This window comes from Sus scrofa, chromosome 5 (assembly GCF_000003025.6).
Source record: "Sus scrofa isolate TJ Tabasco breed Duroc chromosome 5, Sscrofa11.1, whole genome shotgun sequence".
Taxonomy (NCBI): domain Eukaryota; kingdom Metazoa; phylum Chordata; class Mammalia; order Artiodactyla; family Suidae; genus Sus; species Sus scrofa.
The window spans coordinates 103,606,631-103,631,848 of NC_010447.5; the positions used below are offsets into that span (position 1 = coordinate 103,606,631).

The following is a 25,218-nucleotide window of genomic DNA, read 5'->3' on the forward strand; positions in this document are numbered from 1 at the left end:
CCTCAAAAACTTCAGTTCCAAGCAGCTGTGTTAACACAGAGCCAAACATGAGCCCAGAACTCTCGATATAGAATGTCTCAGTTTAGGTTTCCCCAGAGCTGGACAGAAACAATTACTGAAATGCAAGTAGCTGATGTGGCTGACAATTCCGGGAAACACAGGAAGGAAAGTAGCAAAGGGACCAGAACCAGAAGAAAGGAAATAAAGGGCATTTTATCACGACTGTAGATGACTAGAGCTTAATCCCACTGCGGACCTCTCAGACACGGTCGCTAGGACAGAGACCGCTGATGCCTCAGAATCACCCCGAGACCTCCTTGCAAACATGCGTTCTGATTCAGGGCATTTAGCGTGGGGTCTGAGGCTCGGCTCCTTACGTGCTCCCAGCTGAGAATGCCCTTGCTGCTGCTCCTCAGAACATCCCTTGAAGAGCAAGATGTTGATGATGTCCTGATTTTTTCTCCTTTAAGTACTTCAAATTTACACATCAAATTGACAAAATGTATGTCCACTGCTTTTATAACGCATCACTACATCTCCTTTGTCATGTCCCCTTATCCCAGACACGGCATCACCACTGAGCCGCCTCAGTCCTGGAAGTACTGAGCCAGTCTCTACAGAAGGAAAACAGAAACAGAAACGTCTGTCCACTCTGTTCTGGTGCTACTGAACCAGATGGCCCTGCTCATGAGGGGCCATGAAACGAAATGAAGCATCTCAGCCTTCGCCCAACACCTCCAACTCTTCTCTGCTTATACCTTCTGTTCTTGCTCTCCCTCCATTATAGCGCCAACTTGTATTCTGATTTTGTGCGGATTCACAAATCTATGGCCTCTGTAAATGAGGAATAAGTCTATCTTCCTGATTTTGATACTCACACCCTCTTATTAGGGTCTTACCTGAAGCATATAGAAGTTCCCAGGCTATGGGTCAAATCAGAGTGGAGCTGCAGCCGCCAGCCTACCCACAGCCACGGCAACACCAGATCCGAGCCATGTCTGTGAGCTACACCTCAGCTTGTGGCAACGCCGGATCCTTAACTCACTGAGTGAGGCCAGGGATCAAACCTGCATCCCATGGATACTAGTCAGGTCCTCAATCTCCTGCTGAGCTACAGCAGGGACTCCTCGGCCCTCTTTTTTTGGGGGGAGGGGGAGCATCGCCCTTCAGCATATGGAAGTTATCAGGCTGGGGATCAAGTCAGAGCTGCAACCGCCAGCCCGAGCCACACCTGTGACCTCAGCCTTCTTTAATGGCATGTTTTCATGCATAAACGAAATGCTATGTTTTCATTTCATGCAGCTCTTACCCACTTGGTTACCCAAGGGTAAGCTTTCTGGAAGCTCAGTCCTCATGTTTATACTCAACTAGAATCTAAAGAGAGATAACTGGACCTGGGCAAACTATTGGTTTTAAATTATTGTGTGATGCTCAAATGTATATATTCCTATGGTCCAAAGGAAACAAGCCCCAGCCCCTTTAGAAACACAATCCTAAAAAGAAACTAACAATGATATAATTTGCCATTCAAAACAGGTCACGAAATATTTAATATTTCCTTAAAAAGTTGTATTTTTGTATACTCTAGATATAAATGTATATATAAAATTGAATGATATATGTATAGAAAGGTGAGAGCATACTGGGGCATTGGTATATTCCAAGTTTTCTACATTGCATATGTACGAATACCTTTCAGTCTATTTTAAAAGAAAGAAAATTAGTTTCAGTCATTCCTTCATGAAATAATAAAAGCTTGAATAACACATACTAACATTAAGACAGAGGAAGGTACGTATGGAAAAAAAACAGGAATTAAACCTTACTAAACCTTATGTTAGTAAAATTAACACTGAGATATTTTATGATAACTAATTACCATAACAATTTACAATATACGAAGTGCAGTATTATTCTGCCTTCGGAATGTTCAAAACATATTTAATTCAAGTGTCATATATTTCAGGCTTATCTGCTTTGTCTGTTCATCTATATGCAGGTTATATGGTCATTATATCCACTGACATCTTCAATCCGCCAATCAGGAAAAGGAACACGGTGTAGTTCAGAACAAAGGAACACCACTATTCAGTGTTTACTTTTATCTACTTCCAGTTCTTTCTGTTATCCCAGGCTATTTACACTGAAAACATATGCTATCAGAAACAAAAAGGCAAGTGGCCACACAAACTTACAGAAGTCTATTTGAGGAACATCAATAATACGGCAGAGGAAGTTTTAAAGGAGGGTCCGTCCAAGTTTGCATTTGAAAGAGAAGATTCTAGGATCATTTCTGAGCAGGAAAAGACCTCACCTTACCTAATTCATCCATAGAGAACTCCAGATCAAGAGCCTGAGAGTTGGCTGTTGACAGCATCCTTTTATAAAAGACGACGACGAGGCAGAGGGAGAAGTTCGGGGCAGCTTAACCAACATCACGATGATGTAACAGTACTGTTTTCTTTGTGAGCTTGATATTCACATTGGTGTCTCCTTAATAAATAATGGTACAAAAGCGCTGCTCAATGTACAGCTGTCTCTCGAACGATGCATCGTTAGAAGCATCGACGCCCTTGCAAGTCCAAAATCCACCTATAATTTTCCACTCACACTCCCTACCCGAGGTTCTGCCTCTAAAGACTCAGCCAGCCATGGATCATGTGATACTGCAGTAGGTACATATTGAAAAAAATGTGCACCTAAGCAGATCCACATAGTTCAAGCCAAGTCTTAATAAAAGATCAACTATATTTTAAAAACTGAACGTTTCATAACCAGTAAATGGATGACCTGTCTCAAGAAATCCTGAGATAATCCATTCATATTAGCAGTCATACTTCAGGATTGGACGATTAATAAATGATGTGGTTTTTGCTTCAGAAACCTCACCTTCCTCATGGTCCTTTTAACATGTATCATACACAGTAACAAAAAAGAAGTCATACAGATTTATGAAAATAAAGTTCAAAGTCCAACCTTCACGAATATCAAAGAATGCAGGGGCTGGATCTGTCCTAAGCCTCTCTTCTTTAGTGATTGATCTCCATATTTTCTCTTAAGAAGACAGAACTTTATCAGTTTACAATATACCCAATTTCAAGTAGTCTTCAACACGTGTGAGAATAATCCCAATACACTTCCTGACTCTTCTATGAGGCTATGTTATATATCATCACTGCAAAAAAAATGCTGCAAATGAAGTCTAAAGTAAGAGTATCAGCACACTCCAAAAAAAAAAAAAAAAAAAAAGGTAAAAATGAGACAAGCTTTAAATTGATAAAGTACTTTTACTCTATAAAGCATCGGCAACCATAACTGGGTAAGGTTTTCGGTAAAATTATTAGAATAGTCTAACCCAGTCATATGCAGATACACACCTGGACCACACTTCTATATAACATCAACTGCAAAAAAAAGAAAACTAGTCTATGCAGAGACAGTGATGAAGCACTCTCTGTCACTTACAGACGATGCTTTCTCTACATCCCAATTAAACTTGATTTTAAGCCCCACAATATCAAAGGGGCTGCCCATAATACAGCCTCGCAAAATCAGAATTCCTTTTTTCTACTAATAAATACAATCATTTCTCGCATTTCCATGATTTTCCATGTCTCAGACTATACCCAGAGTATGTCACTTCTGAAGTAACTGTCATCGCTTAGAAAGAAAGACATGATGTGTTGGAAATTACATTGAGTTTTTTTTCAGGGCAGTGTAAAAACAATACTAACATGTAAGAGGCATGATTTCCAGAAGTGAAAAACAGATGGCATCAATCCTGTACAATTCCATAAAAGCAAATATCTCCATGTAATGTGCAAAAAATGCTGTTCATCCCTTTCTGATTTAGAGAACAGAGAAACAAAATAATTCCTACAGGTAACTCTATATCGATTGCCTGACTGATTGACTGACTGATCAACTGATTGCTTTTTAGGGCTGCACCCACAGTATATGGAAGTTCTCAGGCTAGGGGTTGAATCGGAGCTGCACCTGCCAGCCACAGCCACAGCAATATGGGGTCTGAGACATGTCTGCAATCTACACCACAGCTCACATCAATGCCAGATCCCCGACCACTGAGTGAAGCCAGGGATCAAACCCGCATCCTCATGGATACTAGTTGGATTCATTTCCATTGCACCACAATGGGAACTCCCAACTCTACATTAATTGTGTTTAATTGTCATCATTTCAAAATGTGTATCCTGCTACTCTTAGCGGTATCTAGTAAATTGCTAACTATGACAAATGGTTTGGTTTAATACACAAAATACTCATGGAGCAATGAAGCAGTGTCCCAGGGCTGTCTGAATGGCAAACTGCTACAATTAGACTGACAGTAAAATCTACCAAGCTGTGCTTTTCGGTCCAAGGTCACAATTAATTACACAGAAGTGACATTTGTACCTAGAGGGCTTTCATTCTTCCCAGGGCTTTTGCAGAAGTAATGCCACAAAGCAATACAACTAGTCAAAAGCAATATACCAATTTAACTGGCAACAATAAGCATGCAAGGGTCAAAAGGTAAAGTTTCCAAAAATAAACACCTCATTATGGGCATTCAGGAGCTTTGCGATGCCATCATAATTTTCCCATCTGGAACATTCCAAGCTGAATGCCACAAGCAGGATTATGGGCCAATCGTAACTGAAAGTCCTACTGATAAAAACCACAGGAATCAAAAAGACAACTGAATTCCACCTAGTCCTACACTAATCCGAGCTGATCTGAGATTCTCAGACGTATTCTCATCCTCTTTAAGATCCACATTTCTGGTTTGCGCATAATGAAGAGCACACTTCAATGCAGAATTTGCCCAGATGATGCCTTTTTAACTTTCAAGTATGTTTTCCTCTGTTCAGACTAAGTAAGGTGATGAGGCATTAATTAAAAGGAAGCCCAAGAATTCACACACACTTTTGAACGCTTTAATTTTGAAAAACAGTGTGTCTATTTTTTTTAGTATATATATTCTTGCCATTATTTTTACAGGATCAAAGATATTAAGGAGGAGAAAGGGTGCTTATCTTTGTCAGAAGACACTTTCTTAATAAGTCAGTAAGGTCCAAACATGTGCCTTGTGTATAGTGAGCACCCCACAAACGACCTCTTCACCGACATCCGCCTACTTACTGCACTAGAAAACAGATTCACACATTCGCACGCTCAGCGACCTAAAAGTTTCCACTTAGAAACAGGGCACAATTAGTACAAATCCGCATATTTAAAATTAAGAACAAAAGCTAGTGAGCTACTTATAGACTGAACAAGAAATGAGCTGTGCAGAGTTCAGAAGAGGAACCTATATTCAAGCCAGTCCAGTGCACATTGCTTTGAATGTCTACCACGCGCCAAATGTGGGGAAAGACCACATTTCTTAGTAAAACCAAATCAATGTTTCACCTCTGGATTCTCAAGTTGTAGGTCAGAAGGAATGCATTTTATTTCGCTGATGTGAACCACTGTGCCTGTTAAATTAATCCGTCACAAAGGACTACACACACTTAATTACACCAATGTCTTACAATCTCTACTGGCAATTGTGTGGCGTCAGGCTGTGCCCAGAGCTTAGTCCGCCAAGATTTATGGTGCTGTATTTCATTCTTCTCCTTAATACAGACCCACAAAACTGTCACTGAGACTGGTATTCCCGCTGACACTTAACAAATTTGAATCTTAAGTATTGATCAATGGATCAATCAACATCCGAGTTTCTGGCTTATTCACTGCCATGTCTACGCCAACTGGGTGGCCAGGAAATCATTAGAATCCCATTTGCCATCTTGATACTACTCACTGAAAATGTTCACCCCTTCCCTATCTCCCTACCAACGAGAAGGTGAGCCTTCAGTGGAGTGGGGATTATCTCGTCCCACACACCGAGCTGTTTTTTGTTGGTCCCCCACCCCCCAACAGAATCGTGTATCTCCATAGTTTGCCTAAACTCTATTTCTGTTCTTTATGTGCTGAACAATCCTTTGTGAATTGATCTGGGCACCTAAGCAGCATTACAAACCATTGCTTAAGGCCTCATTCAAGAAGTTTTCAAAGTGACTTTTAAAATTCAGTCCATTCTTTAGCTTGCAATCCTTTCTGCATTTGCAGAAAATAGTTCTCATTCAGGAAATGAAAGGATAGCCTTTGTGGAGGTACTTTGCTTTCCTGCCAGAAAGGCAGGACTTCTATCACAAACGTGAACTCGGCAGTATTAGTTGCTTACCCAACCACTTCCTCTCCCTCGCCCAGTATATAAGGCAAATTATCATCAGCGTGAGGACATTTTAAACGCAGGCATAGAGAAAGGGGTTACACTGCTCTTCAGGAGGAAAGAAACTGAAGAGCATGCTTTAGACGGAAACTTACCTTGCCAGCTCTTTTGGATTAATATCTTTCGTGCCAATAGCAAGAAAAAATGCCAGCCATTTAAAACACAATAGCATTCTTGGTAACACAGTTCTTTGTGCAGAAATTTATATCCAACCATGAATGGACAACTGATCCTAGGCATCTTGGATTTTACAGTACTTAGTGTTTTCTGAGATATACTTAAGGTAAACTCAACGAAGGAACCAAACTGAATAAAAACCATCCACCTGTTTCTGCCTGGACCGATGCAAAGGGATCATTGTAGCCTTCATTCTAGGGGCACTGGTCATAATGTCAGAACAAATTAAGAAGCTATGGACTCTTTACGGCCTTTTCTAAATGTCTTCCCTGTGAAAGAGCTGGTTGTCTTCTGGGAGCACAAAGTGACAAGTAAAAGGTGAGACAGATGGAAAAACAAACCTTAATCATGCCCCACAGATCCAGGTCTAAGTAAAAATCTTCCTTCTATGACCTCATTATTCTTCACTTTTGTGCCTTAGCCACTGAGTCCCCACACACCTCTCTTGTACTAATAGATTCAATAAAAGCACCACAAAAATAATATATTTCCTTATGAGCAAGTTTCCTCTCCTGGGTACCATCCCTGACCCCTCTGATAAGCGCTCTCTAATTGGTTCTCACAACAGTGTAAGGGTTTGGCAGGTAAGAGTTTCTAAAAAGGTGAAAAATGAGGTTGAAATGCAATCCTCAGTATTCACTTCCCAGCTTCCTCCTCAGTTGCTCTCTAAGCCTGTTCTTTTAAGAAATATTAGCTCAGGTCTTGCTGGTTATTTCCCATTAGTTCCTCCTACATCACACAGGAGGAGGCAAACCAAAGAAGCTCATAGTTGCCTCATGACTCTGTTTCCAGGCTAGCTATAAAAATGAGAAGTCGACATGCCCCCAAGGACATGAAGTCAGAATTTCCGACGCAAGCTACAGCTTCTGAACTAGGCATTTTTTCTCTTTTAGGGGAGCTCTAACTTGCTCCATCATTCACACCTCACCCTGAATCTCAGAAAACTTCTAAGGTAGGTGTTTTTTTTTTTCTCTTTTAGGGGAGCTCTCAAGGTGAACACACACCTCACCTTCAGTCTCAGCAAACTTCACATGAGGTCAGGCCAGCTTGGCACTAGACTCAAGTCAAGGGTGAACGCATACAGCAGAACCCTTTCCCAACCCACTGGATGGATGAATTCCGAAGACTGATAATCAAATCCGGACCCACAGCAACACATGGCTATATGGCAGCATTCATCTCCATAAGACAGTAGGTTACTTTATCTCTCAAAGCACATTCATTTTACATTGCAAAATTCTATGTAAGCCTAACCAAAAAGGACCAAGCAAAAGAAAATGGATTTGCATTACCTTCTTCTGATCTTCTAGCTTGTGACTCACTGGATTCTTCTCATGTCTGTTCATCTCTGAAGATAAATCCATCACATTAGGTTCTTACCCTTCAAAATGGAATCTCTTCAAAAAAGCAGCAAACTAATCCGAGATGCAATCACTAGGAAAACACTGGCATGCCACATTTCCCGTCACACACGTCTCTGAGCTTCATCAACTCCAAGGGATGATTAAAAAATCCATTGATTGAATGGAAAAAATGAATTTGGTAATCTACTCCCAGGACTTTCCAAATCAGCATATCGTTTTTAAATGCTAACTTCTCAAAAGCAAAATATTCATCCAGGAATTTTAACTCCAACTGCTATCTTCTTCTTTCTTCACAGTTTTCCATTTTAATAAATAATTACGCAGTTCCTGTAAACCTGTGATAAAAAAAATAAGCACACAGTTAATTCTCTGCCTTTCATAGCACAATTAATGAAAAATTCTTACCTGAAACATCCAATTTCGAAAAAAAAATGTATGCATGAATTCTATTTCACATAAAAGTAATAGCAAGTGAAAGGCATTATTCTTTAAACCTATGGGATTTAAAATACCTATTATAATACCTGTACTAAAGAGAATATTAAAATCAGGGATACAAAGCACACTGAAGCTGAACTCAAAAGGGAATACACGGACACTCACCAAACATGTATATGCTCCAGGGTCCCACTGATTAATTTCAGTATTCACAGAGCTTCAGAATTTAGGAAAGAACCCAATATAACTGACACTATTCATAAATAATTTTTTTTTTTGCTTTTTTTACTTTTAGGGCTGCACCCGTGGCATATGGAAGTTCCCAGCCTGGGGGTTGAACTGGCGCTCCAGCTACCAGTATACACCACAGCCACAGCAATGTGGGAGTGAACCACGTCGGCGACCTACACCACAGCTCATGGTAACACTGGATCCTTAACCCACTGAGTGGGGCCAGGAATCAAATTCGCATCCTCATGGATGCGAGTCGGTTCATGAACACTGAGCCACAATGGGAACTCCTTATTCATAAATAATTTTATTTAAACTCCAAAATTAATCTATAAAATGATAATGTTACTCCATTTTGAGATGAGGAGGTTGAAAGGGTAAGTAAATTTTTCAAGCCTATTCAGTATAGCAGGACTAGAATTTGAATTCAGATACCTTTGAATACCAAACACATTCTTTGTCCTAGACACAGTTGTCTTATTTCATATTGCATATTTTATTGTCCACAGGGATACCATTAATGAGTTTATTAAGTGCCTTGCTGGATTATGAAGGCTCGAGGCATTCTCCTTATAATCCAGTGGTTCCCAAACCCAATTAGAAAACTGAATCACCTGGGAATCCACCTTAATCACACAGATTCCTGGTCCACCCAACCCTGCTAATTCGGAAGCTACAGGGTAGTGCTTCAAATTCTGTTTTGGCTGTTCTTCTTATTATTGTTTTTCCATCTCTTCTAAGCACTTCTGATGCAAGAAAACCACAGAAGCGTTGAAATCTTCCCCTAATGCAGGACACTTGTCAAGTTGTCTGCATTTTGGAATCATCTGTGAAGCTTCACAGACTACTGATTCTTGTGTCTCATCCCGAGTCTGTAATTTACTTAGTCTTAGATGCAGTCTGAGTCTTGTACCCACTACCCTAATATATAAATTCTCTTTACGTAAGTGACCAACCACAGCATTAATACGTCAAACAAGAGGAAACTCAGTGTCTCAAGAGGCAGCACCTTCCATACTGGGGCAGTTCCAGTCTTTAGATTCTTCTTCCTAATTTGGAGATGAAGTCTCTATTCCTGAATGTTTCTGCACATTTGCAATTATTTATATCCTGCTAGTCATCAATGTACACAAAATCTTTTTAATTTCCCTTTTCATTTGACAGTTCTTCAAGTATCACCTTAGCAGCGTTAACCATCCCCAGTGGCTGCAACAATTCCTCACCACCCTGGTTATTTACTTAATAGACTTTATTTTTGACATGACCCATAAACTGTACTATCCAGAAATGAGCACAAGGGTCGAGCATGGCATGCTCCCTTTAAGAACTCACCTCCAGGTACCACAAACATCCCAGGTCAAACAGAAATTCCATGATAAAGCAGATAATGTCTGAAAAATCAGCTCCTGACCCATTTCCTGACTAGTCTTTCTTTGGTCAACCCTTGCTCTTTCTACACCCCCTCAGCTCTGCTGCATAGGTTTCCCCTCTGCTCTGCTGCACAGGTTTGTGTACTATGTGAATGTTACCAGCAAAGGAAACTGAAAGAACAAAGGTTTGGGTGTGAGAGATAAAACACAGCCAATCTGAGGAGTTCTAAGAAATTCAATAAATGGTCACTGCAAATGTTTAAGAAAGAATTAACATAAAAGAATTCTTGACTTTAACAGTTCTTCTTAACTTTAATATCTTTTTTCTTTTCATGGCTGCACCTGTAGCATATGGAAGTTCCCGAGCTAGGGGTCAAATAGGAGCCACAACTGCAGGCCCATGCCACAGCCATAGCAACACCAGATTTGAGCCACATCTGCAACCTGCACTGCAGCTTGTGGCCACACTGGATCCTTAACCCACTGAGCGAGGACAGGGATCTAACCTGCATCCTCATGGACACTATGTGTCAGGTTCTTAACCCGCTGAGCCATAGCAGGAACTCCAGTTTACCTTAACTGTAACATGGAAAATAGATGGGAGAGAACAAAATTTTTGGCAGAGAAACCTTATAAGGATTATCAGAACAATCAAAGAGACAACAGAATTCTGAACTAGTGCAGCAGCTGAGGAGTTGGAAAGAATAACGAAGCTGGGTGATATGGTGTTTAAAGGGAGGAGGTGCTGGAACGGGTACTGGAATGGACCTGAGTGTGGGTGTGTGATTCAAGGGCACCTGAGCAAATGGATGATGATATCCTTACCTGAGGCAGAAAATCCCACAAGAGAAGCACTCAAGATATGGGGAAGATCAGAGATTTTATAAAGCAAACAAAAGGTGCCTACTAAAATCCAGAAAATTACAAGCCAGTCTCACCGATGAACAAACACAGAAGCAAGCATCCTAAAGGAACATGAGCAAACTGAATCCAGTAAAGTATAAAATAAATCGCACACCAGTTCCAGGTTGGTATCAGCCCAGGAATAAGAGACTAGTTTAAGATTTGAACGTCAATTGGTGTAATTCACCGCATTAACAAGACAGTGAAGAGAAATGATATGCTCATCTCTTTTGGTGCAGAAATAGAATATGACAAATTAAACATGATTCGTGAGAAAAAACTCTAGACAAATGAAGACTAAAAGAGGACTTTTGTAATCTTCCTTTATCTGACAGTATATTCACAAAACATGTATGGTAAACATCATACTTAATAGTGAAAAGTTAAAGGCTTTCCATTTGCTCATGAACAGCCTATAAACATCCACTAACATGATGTCTATTCAATATTGTGCCTAAAGTCCTAGCCTTGCGGTGAGAAGAAAATATGAAAGAGGGAAAGAAAAAAAAGAGACAGAAGGAAAGAGGGAAAGAGGGAGAAGGATGCAGGCAAGCAATGGAAGCACTGAAAAGGAAGAAACAAACTTATTATTTGCAAATGTAATGATGATAAATACAGAAAATACTAAAGAATCAAGAGATAAAGTACTAGAATTAGTAAGCAAAGTTAGCAAGTTTCCTGGATACAAAGTCAATATATAACATTTCTTTATAACAGCAGCAGATACTAAGAAAATGAAACTTTAAAAAAATACTGCGGGGGGGGGGGGGAGGGAGTAGGAGGGATCAGGAGCTTGGGGTTAATGGATGCAAACTGTTGCTCTTGGAACGGATTTACAGTGAGATCCTGCTGAGTAGCATTGAGAATGATGTCTAGATACTTACATAGCAGCACAACAATGGGAGGAAAAAATATGTATACATGTATGTGTAACTTGGTCCCCATGCTGCACAGTGGAAAAAAAAAAGATACTATTTTATGTTGTCACTAAAAATATCAAATATCTTGGGCTGAATCTCATAAAAGAGGTTAAAAACTTTAGGATAAAGCAATGAAATAAAATATCATCAAAAAGTTAAGATCTAAATGAATTGAGAGCAATGACATATTAATAAGCTAAGATTCAGTAGTACAGAAATGTCAATTCATGTCTAAAAGATTTATAGATTCAGTGCATTACTAATCAAAATCTTCAGTTTTCTTTTTACAACTCTAGAAGATGCTCCTAAAATATACATGGAAATGTAAAAGACGAAGAAAATGCAAGACACGCACAAAGAACAAGTTGCAACAATTTACTTTACCAGATGTGAAGACCTGTTATCAAACAACAGTAAATAAAAAGGTATGATAATGTGAGAAAAAAGAATGTAAGCATGTATGTGTAACTGGGTCGCCATGCTGTACAGAAGAAAAAAAAAAGAATGTACTGGGGAAATAAATTTAAAAAAAAAAGAATCTAATACCCACTACTAGACCATGTGTAGAACCTATAATGTGTTTGAAACTTGTAAATATTGGGTCATTTTTTATAAAGAATGTCAATCACCATTGGGATAATGTGTTTATTAATTAAATATGATTTTTTTAAAAGTATATAACTGGTACAAGGGTAGACAAGTTTAGAACCCAAAAGCCCAGAGAAGGACTCTTAACACATACGGCCACCTGATGAATTACAAAAATGGACCTGCAAAGCCATGGGGTAAGTGTCTTTTCAAAAAAATGTTCTGGTCCATTCGATATTCATATGGAAAAAAATAAAACTTGACCTTTATATCGCCCCAATAATCAATTCCAGGTGGATTGTAGACAAAACAATAAGGCTTCTGGGAGACTACTTCATGATCTAAGGAAAGCTTTCTTAAAGAAGAGACAAAAGACACTACACATAATGAAAAAAGAGATAATTAACATTAAATTAAAATCAAGAACTTTTATTCATCAGAATATTCCAATAATAAAATAGAAATGCAACTCGGAGTAGGAAAATGTACTTGTTATATAACTGTATATAAAAAATCCAAAATTCAAGCAAGGACAGGCAACAATGGAAAATATTTGAATAGGGCCCCAACGGTGATGACAATAATAAGAGTAATAATAAGAGGGATGGAGAAGAGACTGGTGGTTACCTAGGGTTAGGAATCAGAGAGAAGGAAGGGCGCCTACAAGGCATAGTACAAGAAGGTCTTATTTACTAGTAAGAGAACGATATGGAATCTTGATCGTAGAGGTGGTTGTATGAATCTATACATGTGATAACATTTCATGGAACAACACACACATAGGAATGTATATAAAACGGTGAAATATGAATAAACCTGTGGATTACACTGATGCCAATTTCCAGGCTTTGACACTGAACTACAGTTACGTAAGATGTTGCAAGCTCAATGTGGTAAGGAGGGGCACTGGTACCCAGACGATTTGGGTGAAGAGGGAGAGCTGTGGAATAATGACATCTTCATACATATATTTGAATAAATATTCTAAATTCTGAATTAAAATGTATTTTGTGACCTAAAGTGATCATAAAGCTTCTATTATCTAAAGGTGAACAAGACTTGAAATAACTCGCATTTCCATCCAGGGACAGAAAAAAAATTCTACTCAGAAGTTTGAAAAAAAAAAAAAGGAGAGAAGTCTGGAATAGAGATTTAGCTTTAGCTTTAAGAGTCATCAGTCAAAAGAGAAGATCACTCATGGAATTACATAAATTGAGAAAAGCACCAAAGGCATACCTCCAGGGAAGATCCAAATTACCTTAATACTATTGCCAAAATTTCCTGAAAAATGCAAACACAATCCTGACACTTAGTTAAAGTCTTCAATGCTTCTCTAACCCCAAAAGCCAAAAAAAAAAAAAAAAAAAAAATCAAAATCAAATTGCCTTAATATGTTATTGAACAGGCTACACCAACACAATTCCTTTTTAACTTTCCAGCTTCATGCATTACCACTTCTGAGCTTCTCTGTTTTTTTATAGTTAAACCAAAAAACCTGAGAGTTTCTGAGGACAATGTGTCCTTCTACAACTTGAGCATTACCACATCCGTAAGTGCCACATGTCCACCTGACAAATTTTCCCTCATTCTCAAAATGTCTCCTCAAATCTGCATCCCCTCTGAAGGCTATACTTCATTTATGCCTCCAACCCTATTCTAGATGAGTCAGCTCTGTCTTCCCCAGTGTTCTACTAGCATTTATAGACTTCCTGATGCTATCACGCTTACCTAGTTACTCGTCCGCCCTAGACTGTCAGCCCCTGCATACATTCTCAAAAGCTCCAAGGTATGACATAACACCTGGAGACTGGTAGCCATTCATTAAGAGATTCTTGATTCTGATGAAAACGTATAAAATGTATGTATGCATACACGCCTACGTGAATGTAAGAACACTAACCAATCCAGCTGAACCTCAACAACAGAGGTTTTAAGAATACTGATGCTCTCACAATTGAAAATCCACCTTGCAGTCAGCCCTCTGCATCCATGGGTTCAACCAACTGCAGACTGTGTAAAACTGTAGTACCTCTTTGCTGGAAAAAACTCCACATGTAAGTGGACCTGCACAGTTCAAACCTCAGTGAATGGCCAATTATAATACCCTATACACCTGAAAAGGTTGTTTCAAAGTTATCTTTCTATTAAAACATATTTACAGTTTAGAAAAGGCAACAAGCCCTCTCTGAAAGTATTTTAGCCATTCTTTTTAATTAAGGCATCACATGCATACAAAAAGTACAAATATCTTAAGTGTACAGCCTCTAATTCACTCAGTTAACCACCAACCACGTCAAGATTAAAAAACATTTCCAAAACTCCATGAAACGCCCAATTCTTCCCTCCTGCAACAGTATTAAGGTAACTACTACTCGGCTTTATCAGCAGAGATTTGCTTTCTCTGTTCCTGACACTTTGTTATTACGTGTGTACTCAATTTGCTTTTCTTTTTTTCAACACTAAATCTGGAGGCTTCACATGAGTCATTTTATTGTAACAGTAGTTCATTACTTTCTTTTGCTCTGTGGGTGGGAGTCTGTGCTTATGTGTTCCAATTCATGCACGTGGCAAAAATAAAGCCCAGTTTACCACCAGAATTTGTAATCATCTGGAACTCTATATCCTTTCAGGCTTCCTGGACGCTTCTTGTTTACAAATGAAGAAAATAAAGAAGTGCACTTTATTTCACATATTTTTCCCAGGATCTATGACCTCTATTGAAGTCGAAGAGAATGCCAAAGAATCAACAGTTTCTATGTCTACACTGCTGACTGAGTAATAAAACCAGATCCGGAAACCATTTTAAAAAATGACCGGAACTTTCTTTTGGAATTTTAACTATTACTCCGAGGTGAAATGGCCATTGTTCATGCTCTGAATTGTGATAATGAATTGTTCAATACAGTTTACGCTTGAATAAAGTGGGGGCGAAGGGAGCAACCCCTTGTGCAGTAGAAAATCCAAGTATAACGCCACAGTCGGTCCCCCACTTCCATGGTTCCACGTCCACAGATTCAACCCACTGTGGACAGTGTAGTACTGCAGAAGGCATTCTGCGAAAAAAATCCACAAGTGGACAGGCAATTAAAAAATGTTCATGGGTCAACAGTCATCTCTACGTAACTAAATATTTCCAAGGGGTAAAGAAAAGGATCCAGGCCCAAACTGAAAGGGTTAAGATGAAAAGTTTCCCCAGGAAAAAAGAGAGTTGGGGCCAGAAGTTCCACTTGCCCTCCAACCAACCAGTCACAGAGCTGTGACTCCAGTGTAACATCTAATCAAGGACCCTACCACTATAAAAATACTAGAAAACTACTGGCATAATATGGCTGCAGTAAAAAAATGCTTAAAAACATTTTGATAAACATCAATACCCATTCATGATTTAAATATAAAAAGAAAATTTTAAATTAGAGAAACAGGAATAGAAAGAAGCCAAATAGCTAGAGCAGAGAATATCATGGAATAGAAAGAAGCCAAATAGCTAGAGCAGAGAATATCATACTAATGACAAACAGAGGACTGTACAGAATATGACACCATTTATATAGAGTGTAAAAAATGCAAATCATTACTTATAAATAAAGACAAATGGAGCGAAACATATAAAATCATGTATGTGATGCTAAGTGTCTTAAAAATCAGGAATAAAATAATGTCTATAACCATATAACTAAAAACCTTTATACACAGGTACTTATCACCATGGTAAGATCGGGAGCTTGGGCTCATCAGACACAACCTAGAATAGATTTATAAGGAGATCCTGCTGAATAGCATGAGAACTATGTCTAGATACTCATGTCGCAACAGAAGAAAGGGTGGGGAAAAAACTGTAATGCAATGTATACATCTAAGGATGACCTGACCCCCTTGCTGTACAGTGGGAAAATAATAAAAAAAAAAAAAATTAAAATAATAAGGATAGAAAAGGTAAAAAAATATTTGCATATAATATTATTGGTTATATGGAGAGTTTGAAAATTTTATTTAAAATTATTTAGAAGAGGAGTTCCCATCATGGCTCAGTGGTTAAAGAATCTGACTAAGAACCATGAGGTTGTGGGTTCAATCCCTGGCCTTGCTCAGTGAGTTAAGGATCTGGCGTTGCTGTGAACAGCGGTGTAGGTCGCAGAGGTGGCTTGGATCCCATGTTGCTGTGGCTCTGGCAAAGGCTGGTGGCTACAGCTCGGTTTAGACCACTGGCCTGGGAATCTCCATATGCTGTGGGTGTGGCCATAAAAAAGCCAAAAAAATAATAATAATAATTTAGATCAAACAAGGCTATCACTTATGAAACAGCAACAAAATATGTGCTTTCATATCAGTAACAACAACAGAAATAGTGAAAAAAACATAATTTTAAAATCAATTCCATTAGTAAGAGTCACAGAGAATATAATATACTTAGAGATAAAAATAAAACTATAAAAACTATATTAAGTATATTAATATCTTTAGGTAGAAAGATCTCATTTTAAATTGAAAAACGTGAAAATTTTCTATATAAAGGGATATATGACATGTTTATGGATAGGAGAATTCAACATCACAAAGAGAACAGTTATATTTTAATTATTCTGTAAATTCAATTCCAATTAAAATTTCAAATTATAACTTTTATGTAACTAAAAAGGATGATTAAATTCCTATGTAAGAACAAAAAGATAAGGCTAGGCAAGGCAATTTTGAAAAATGCACACTTTCATAAATATTAAGATATATATAAAACAAGGACATTTAAGACATAGAGATATTAGGCAACAGAAAAGACAAATTACTGGAACAGAATATGTAGCTCAGACATAGAAACAGACACACCCTCATGAAGACTATTCGTTGCAATTTATTGAGGAAAGAAATAATTTTAAAATCTGATTTTGGGACAACTAGTTAGCTACATGGAAAAAAATAAGATTAATAGATAAATTTTTTTTTACACAATACATAAAAATATGCTCAGAGTTCCTATTGTGGCCCGGCAGTAAGGAACCTGACTAGTATCCATGAGGATGCAGGTTCAATCCCTGGCCTTGCTCAGAGGATTAAGGATCTGGCGTTGCTGTGAGCTGTGGTTTAAGTCACAGATGCAGCCTGAATTCTGCATTGCTCTGGCTGTGGTGTAGGCCAGCAGCTGCACCTCTGACTAGACCCTGAACCCAAGAACTTCCATATGCTGTGGGTGTGGCCCTAAAAAGCAAAAAAAAAAAAAAAAAAAAAAAAAAATGCTAACTCTAACAAGAGGTAGATAAAACTGACAACAGCTATTTGCTGACTACATATATGTATTTGTTCGTGTACATACTAAAAACAGAATTCTTACAAAAAAAGACAAAAGACCCAGTAGAAAAAAGGAACAAATTATATGAACAGGTAACACCTACAAGCATGGATGAGATGAAAACAGATGAAAAGTAGAAACTGGGGAGATAAAGTATGTTCCAGATGACAATTTGTTAAAAATTTTTATATGTCACCACTAGCAACTGTTAGAAAAGATGTGGTAATACTAAAACTTTCACGAATCGCAGGTGGGTAACTGTCCTGCTAGTATATGGCCAGTACTATAGTTAGTAATTTGCCAGCTAACTAGTTAGAGTGAAATGTCATCAGATCCTCAGACACATCAATCGAATTCCTAGGAAGAAATGCAGACACTAAAAGACATGTATAAGAATGGTCATTATAGCACACTTGGCACTGATTAAAAGTTAGAAATACTCCATCCAAGTATCAGAAATTCAGATAAGTAAATTATGGCATATGTTTGTGTTACATGGTTTATAGATTTTAAAATGAATAGTCTAAAGCTCTACCTATCTACAAAGACAAATACTGATAACATAATCATGCATCAAGTAAGGAAGCTGCACAAGAACAGAGTGTAATATCATGTTAAGAAATACCAACTACCAGTTAGAAACATACAGAAACATGACAAAAGCATAGAAACGTGTGAGAGATAATAAATCTAACATCAAGAGAGCAGGGTTTGTAATTTTTGTTTTCCCCCCAGGGTGAGGACATAGAAACGAGACTGGGAAGGACTGCAAAGGAAGCTTTGATAATGATGCAGGATTCCATGTCTTTAAAAAATTTCTCAAGCCAGATGTTAAAACGTAGCAAAGCTAGATGCTGAGTACATAGAAGTGTTAATTCTGGAGTTCCCGTCGTGGCGCAGTGGTTAACGAATCCGACTAGGAACCATGAGGTTGCGGGTTCGGTCCCTGCCCTTGCTCAGTGGGTTAACGATCCGGCGTTGCTGTGAGCTGCGGTGTAGGTTGCAGACGCGGCTCGGATCCTGCGTTGCTGTGGCTCTGGCGTAGGCCAGTGGCTACAGCTCCGATTCAACCCCTGGCCTGGGAACCTCCATATGCTGCGGGAGTGGCCCAAGAAATAGCAACAACAACAACAACAACAACAACAAAAGACAAAAGACAAAAAAAAAAAAAAAAAAAAAAAGAAGTGTTAATTCTGTGTATTCTCTATACTTACTCGCTGTGCTTTTCTTAATACTTAAGAGTCCACAATAAAAATAAGAAACATTTATGAAAAACAACGAAAGTGAGAAGTTACAGAATGTAAAAGTATTAATAATAGACAAATCAACCGACTAACCAACTAGAGTATAACACATAGTTTCCTTCAGGACTGGCACCTCCCTATAGGTGGGTGGCACTTGATAATGTGCCAGGAGGAAAGGGCTCTTTTTGGTTGTTCCATTAACTGGAGGACATTTACGGGGGCGAGGAATGACATACGTGTTGCAAGGCAATTGGTACAATCCAGCACCAGGAAAAAGGGTGCCTAGATCTCCCGTGGACAGACACAGTCACGGTACCAAACAGCTTTGGAGTATGCCTGACTTGACCGCAGCGCAAGTTCAAGACTCTCACCACAAGAGCATGGCCCCTTCCTTGGGGTTCTTTCTTTAATAACATTTTCCCCCAGAGCTTCCTATGTGTCAGAGATTGTTCTAAGATCAGGAAAAGAAAAGATGCTTAAGGCTCTGCCCTGTCCCCTCCTCCTAAGCTGAGTTCCCAGCTCATCCTCTCAACCAAAGAGGTGGGCAGGAAATCTTTATGTTCTACCTGATTCATCTCGACACAATGAAACAGAGCCTTAGTGCTACTGTTGCCCCATAAATAAATCCCTTTTCAGGTGCAACACAGAACCTGGCCACCAGAGAGTCAGCACAAATATAACACAAATCTCAAAGGTTTTGTAAAACAAAACTATTTTCTCTCTTGGATACCACATGTGCAGGAAAAGTGCTTTTCAAAAAACTGCCTTGTATCATGCTTCATAAGCTACACTCTTCTAAAACTTCATCTTTCCCACTGGTGATACGCAAGAGAAATAAAAACAGCAGGGAAAGCATTATGTTCCTTGCAACATGGCTGCTTTGCTTCATTTCTGTAGACTGGAAATGGTATTTGCTTTATCAGATAAATTGGCTCTGCAGCCCACATTTAAAAGAACATACATGGGTTTTCAGCAGGAAGTTGGGACTTGATTAGTTCAAGATAAAAGGATGCAAGGAGGTTTGAATATGATTCTGAGCCAATAACCGTAGCTGTAATGGAGACGGAAGAGTATGAAACATTCATATTCTTAGGTACTAATGATAAGTAGAAAAAAAGCTTGCATCTTTTAGCTAAATTTGTTTATTGCCTGAAAACCCAACATAGTAATTCAAGGCCAAGTGACAGGAAATTACAGTTTCCTGGCTGACATCAATTCGATCTTCAGTAATAGTTCTGAAATGGAGTTTCCAAGCTCAAAAGAGAGGCGAAACACACGCACACACACACATAATTTCCAGTAATTCAGGTCACAACCCAGATGACACAGCAATTCATTATGTGCATAAAATTGTGATGTGGGCAAGGCCTTATTATGTCACTTTAATCAATCTTTTTATTTGATCAGGTTCTCACATTTAGTCTGTACGTGGACTTGGTTATTTAGAAAATACAGGCTCCCTTAGGGGAGACTCGAAACACAGGGCTGTTTCTTGTTATAAGAGCAAAAGGAAAATCATTCTACCAAGGTGACCATAGAAGTTACACTGAAAGCTGGCCAACTAAGGAAAGTTTTAGAAATCTTCCTCATTTTCCGGCTGTGGAAGACGGTTATCTACAGTTGCTCCCAAGGGGAAGGCAGCATTTTTTCATCTTTTCCACCCATGCACATTCCCTATACAGGCTGTGTAGACAAATCTGTGTAATTAGTACAAACTCTCCTGAGAGCATAGACTGCTGATTGTCACCCACTATCTATTTATATCTGCTTCTCCTCAAGGTTTTAGCTGCACACGGGCCTCGACATGAGAGACTAACATTCACCGGGTTACCTGGTCGCAAGGTCTCACCATTTCACGATGCTCTGGCCAATGGAACGCAAGCAGAGCTGGCATACACCACTTTCAAATGACTTTGAAAGGGAATCGCTCCTGCGGCAAGTTTCTTTCTTCCGCCCGTTCCCATGGGCTGGGATGTAAAGCTGTGCTGGTCAGAAAGCCTCAAGCAGGTGATAAGGACACCGCCCTATGGAGCGTCAGGGAATGAGAGGAAAGGAACCTGGGCCCCAGAGCAGACCCTTTCGCCTGCCCTGGAATTCTGACCTCCCTCCAAAGCGTGAGGAGCGTGAAAAATGAGTTACAATCTTGTTCCAACCACAGGGTCTTTTTGATACTGCAAATAAGCCTTCACCCTCAACAATACAGAAAACGTGGCCTGATAAAGAACATGATAGACTGGATTGTTTTCAGTAAATATTCTCTCATTTCCCTGCCTCAATGACTTGGGACCTGTCCATGCGATTTGCTTTGCCCAAGAAAACAAGAGTAGATTAATGCAACCAGAGGTTTTAAATCAGCGTGCCTCGTGAGTTCCTATGGTCCTCTGTGAAAAGAGCATGCCTCAGGTGCTCGTGGATCATGCAGAAAGAGGAAATACATCAAGAAAATTTAAGTCCAATCCATAGCATGATGGCAAATTCAAGTCAAACCCAGCTTGATCCACTAAGAGGAAAATAAATGCTTGCTGTTCTAAGCTACTGAATGTGGAGGAAGGAAATGACGGGGAGATGAGGCAATAGCATTGAATGAATATATAGCACTGAAAAGAAAGGTAAGAGGTAGATTAAAGGAAACAGTTTGTACTTCATGAATTTGGAATTAGAGGTTTTCAGAACTTCCATGTATAGCCATCATGGTTTCAACTCAATTTCTTGATTTTCCGAACAGAAGGATTAAATACACAATCTCTAATACAACTTTAATATTCTAAGATTTTGTACACCTTCCCTTAATTTTTGCCACTTTCTTAGCCAAAGCCTTTTACTATTTTTATCAGTGGACTTCAACCTACAGCTATTCTGATGAGAAGAATATTCCCCTTTTTAAAAGATGTTCTTAGCCCTCCTTGATTTCAGATCATCCTAAGTCATGACGTTTGTCATTTTAGAGCCCAATGGTCTACACTGCCTTCTGTTATAGCCAACCTTCGTTATACTTTGGACACTAGTATAACACAAAAAAGGAGCAAGTTCTATTAAATATCAGAACTCTATGCAAAGCATAGAATCAAAAGTCTGGCCAGGACGTAGAACTGGAAACTTTCTACTGGAGCGACTAGTGATATATTCCGAAGCGATAACAAAGACAGACTAGCACTTGGCAGAGGTCATTCCTTTATAGTAAGATTTCTACAAGGGTGGGGAGAGGCGAGGCCCTCTGGGGAGCGGTCAGTAGTAACGTGCGTCCAGCGGAAGAGCTGCTTTGTGCACCTTCTTCTTTCGTCAGTTGTGTGTTTGTGTGAATCACTATCCACAGATGCAGAAGCAGCGAGGCTGTGCCTTCATCGCAGCATTTGCTCCTCATCTGCGTGTAGGAGGCCACAATTCTCAGCCACAGGGTTGGGATCACATTGCTCATTTCTCAACAGCAAAAGATGTTCCTTCTGAAACTCGACTGTTACATACACTCTCTCCCATTGTGCAGCTGAAAGGGGATCAGCTGGATCCCAGAGTTACTGGTGAAGAAAAGCCACCAAGGTGAGTGGTCCAACCCACATCCGAAAGTGATACAAGTGAGAAATACACCTGTGTTGTGTTATGCCACTGACATGTGGCATTTCTTACGAAATAGGATCCCTTGGCCCTATCCCCCAGAGCACTGCATGGTTCCTCTTCCTCTCTGCTGGAATCGGGGAATCCGACCATCACACACTGAAAACCTCTTTTTGTTGTTGTTGTTCCCATGTACATCCATGAAATCTGGTTGAACTGAGAAAGTGCACGGTTTTTTTAAGTTCCCATTTTTGCTGGAACACACAACATGCCGCTGCACAAGCCCACTCCTGGGCTACTCGGAAGGTCCTCAGGAGGATGAAGGGGTGTTTTATGCCACCGATCCGTTTCCAAACAGGCTAGAGCGTTACAGAGTCCTGATCTCATTAAAGAAAAGGTTTCCAATCACTACTAATGAAGTGTTTTAATACGCTCACACATGTTGGGCATCAAGAAATAAAACTTAAACACAAATATATACGCTCTTATGTTTAAACATTCACAATGAGTATAAACATAGCTTAAGAAATGGGATAGACTGCAGTTCCCGTCGTGGCGCAGCGGAAACAAATCCGACTAGGAACCATGAGGTTGCAGGTTCGGTCCCTGGCCTCGCTCAGTGGGTTAAGGATCCAGCGTTGCCGTGAGCTGTGGTGTAGTTCGCAGACGGGGCTCGGATCTGGCATTGCTGTGGCTCTGGTGTAGGCTACAGCTCCGATTAGACCCCTAGCCTGGGAACCTCCTTATGCCGTGGGGGTGGCCCTAAAAGGACAAAAGAAAAAAAGAAATAGGAAGTACAGTCAAATGAGATATATCCATTCCAGTACCCTCCAAAACAATGTTACTTAAATGACAATTGAAACTATCTTGAGTTATCCTTTAGGCCTAAGTTATCTCAGCACACCATTTAAGAAATGATTCTGGAAATAAGAAACAAAAAAACAGGAATGAAGAGAGGCAAAAGACTGTATTAGTCAATCAAAGAAATTGAATAGTCAATTATTTGTGAATAGTCTGTATTTATCTTTCTGAAAATCCAGCTCTGTATAAAGATAGTGAACAAAAAAGACTGTTTAATAAGCAGGGAAATCACGACTTAAAATATTTGGATCACCAGTAACCCATCCACACTCATACTGAATTTATATTCATAAATTGGAATTATTATTGAACTTAATTTTTCTTTAATATTAGTTTTGAAAGGAATTTCAGAGCACATAATAGCGTAAACAGCACTTCAACAAAAGCGCCAGCTGCTTCAAAGCACCTCGGCTACAACTAATCTGTTTACAAGTGATGACCCGTCAATTACAAATGGCTACTATATGCATAAACAAAACAGGTGTCCCTTCATTCAATAAATACGCACAAGCACCTAATAAATATCAAGCATCAACTCTGCTTTATAATAGCACAATAAAATGACATTTGCGCAAATATGTTCTAGAAAACAGACTTTCAAAAACGGCAAGCTAATCCTGACCTCAATTACCTACTTTGGTTAAATTTTGGTGAAATGATTGTATTTAAATTTTTTCATTTCATAACTTCAGATGAAAAAGGACCGGAGTTCCCACAGTGGTGTAATAGAATAGACCATGTCTGCAGAGGCAGGGATGTGGTTTGACACCTGCCCAGGGCAGTGGGTTAAGAATCCGGTGTTGCCACAGCCGTGGCTTAGGTCACTACTCTAGCTCATATGTGATTCCTGGGCTGGGAACTCCACTGGATGGCCAAAAAAGAAAAAAAAAAAAAAGAATGGCAAGCACTTTCTTTATTAAGTGGTATATTCTTAATCTTGACAGTCAAGTTATAAAGAGGAGCTGGCATGACACAATTTTAAACAAAATTTAAACAAAATTTAAACAAAATTTTAAACAAAGAACAACAAAAATCAAATGACCTTGGTGCTAGACCATGGAGAAGATACTGGTTCCAAAGGACAGCAAATCTCGTTGTGCTAAACTGGCAACAGGAAACACTACAGAAATACCCGCCCACTTCTGTTTAAAATACAAATATGTATTCTATTTACATAAATGAATTTAGCAACATTAGTTCACATGGTAGACTACTATCTAACAAAAAATGGCTACATGAGTTTAACAACACTACATAAAATTTTTTGAAACCTTTTCATAAAGGCAATTTTCTTAACCAATTTGTTCAGCAATAGTACAGAAAAGCTTTTTAGCATCTCAATAAAGATAACCCCTGGTATGCTTACTCTTCTAGGACCTAAAAGCATGCAGTGAACCTAAGCTTGAACATGAATTCTGATTTGATCTGTGCTTCAATGATAATCCTACAGAAGAATCTTTCAAAAGGACTACAGATTCTAACAATAGCTTACACACATAGCACTTTCTTTAAGCCATGTTCTCACCTAAGCATCATCTCATTACCTCCTCACCCAAATCTGTGCATTTGGGACTTTCATTTTTTCCAATTTACAGAGTGGGAACCTGAGGCATACAGAGGAGAGGCAACCTACGAGAGGCCATACAGGTAGCAAATGGTCAAAGCAGGCAGCCTTTCTTCGGCTGTGTCCAGGGCATGCAGAAGTTTCAGGGCCAGGGATTGCACCAGTGGGACAGCAGCAACCCAAGCCATGGCAGTGACGATGCCAGGTCCTTAACCTGCTGAACCACCAGGGAACTCCAGGAGACAGGCAGCCTAATTCTGAGTTAAATGGGGCCTTTAACCATTTTATTCCCCCTCCTGGGACAACAGGTTTTCAGGGAGTATTTACTGGGTGAGTGAAAGGGAGGTAGTAATAATACCTATATCATAAATATAGTAGAATAATTGATTTTTGAGACAAATTAACCACCTTTGTATATTCTAATTTTTAAGGTGTTTTTTCATCCCTTATTTCA

At 39.3% G+C, this 25,218-nt stretch overlaps 1 protein-coding gene across 2 annotated transcripts in view; it reads right to left on the minus strand.

Moving 5' to 3' along the window:
* Window positions 1-25,218, minus strand: part of NAV3 (neuron navigator 3) — an 849,425-nt gene that overhangs the window by 592,833 nt on the left and 231,374 nt on the right. For both annotated transcript variants that reach the window (XM_021093080.1, XM_021093078.1), the window contains exon 2: window positions 7,744-8,150. Coding sequence is in view for 1 of the 2 variants with exons in the window: in XM_021093078.1 (XP_020948737.1) it covers window positions 7,744-7,815 (72 nt within the window). In the remaining variant the exon portion in view is untranslated. The remainder of the gene's footprint in view (window positions 1-7,743; window positions 8,151-25,218) is intronic.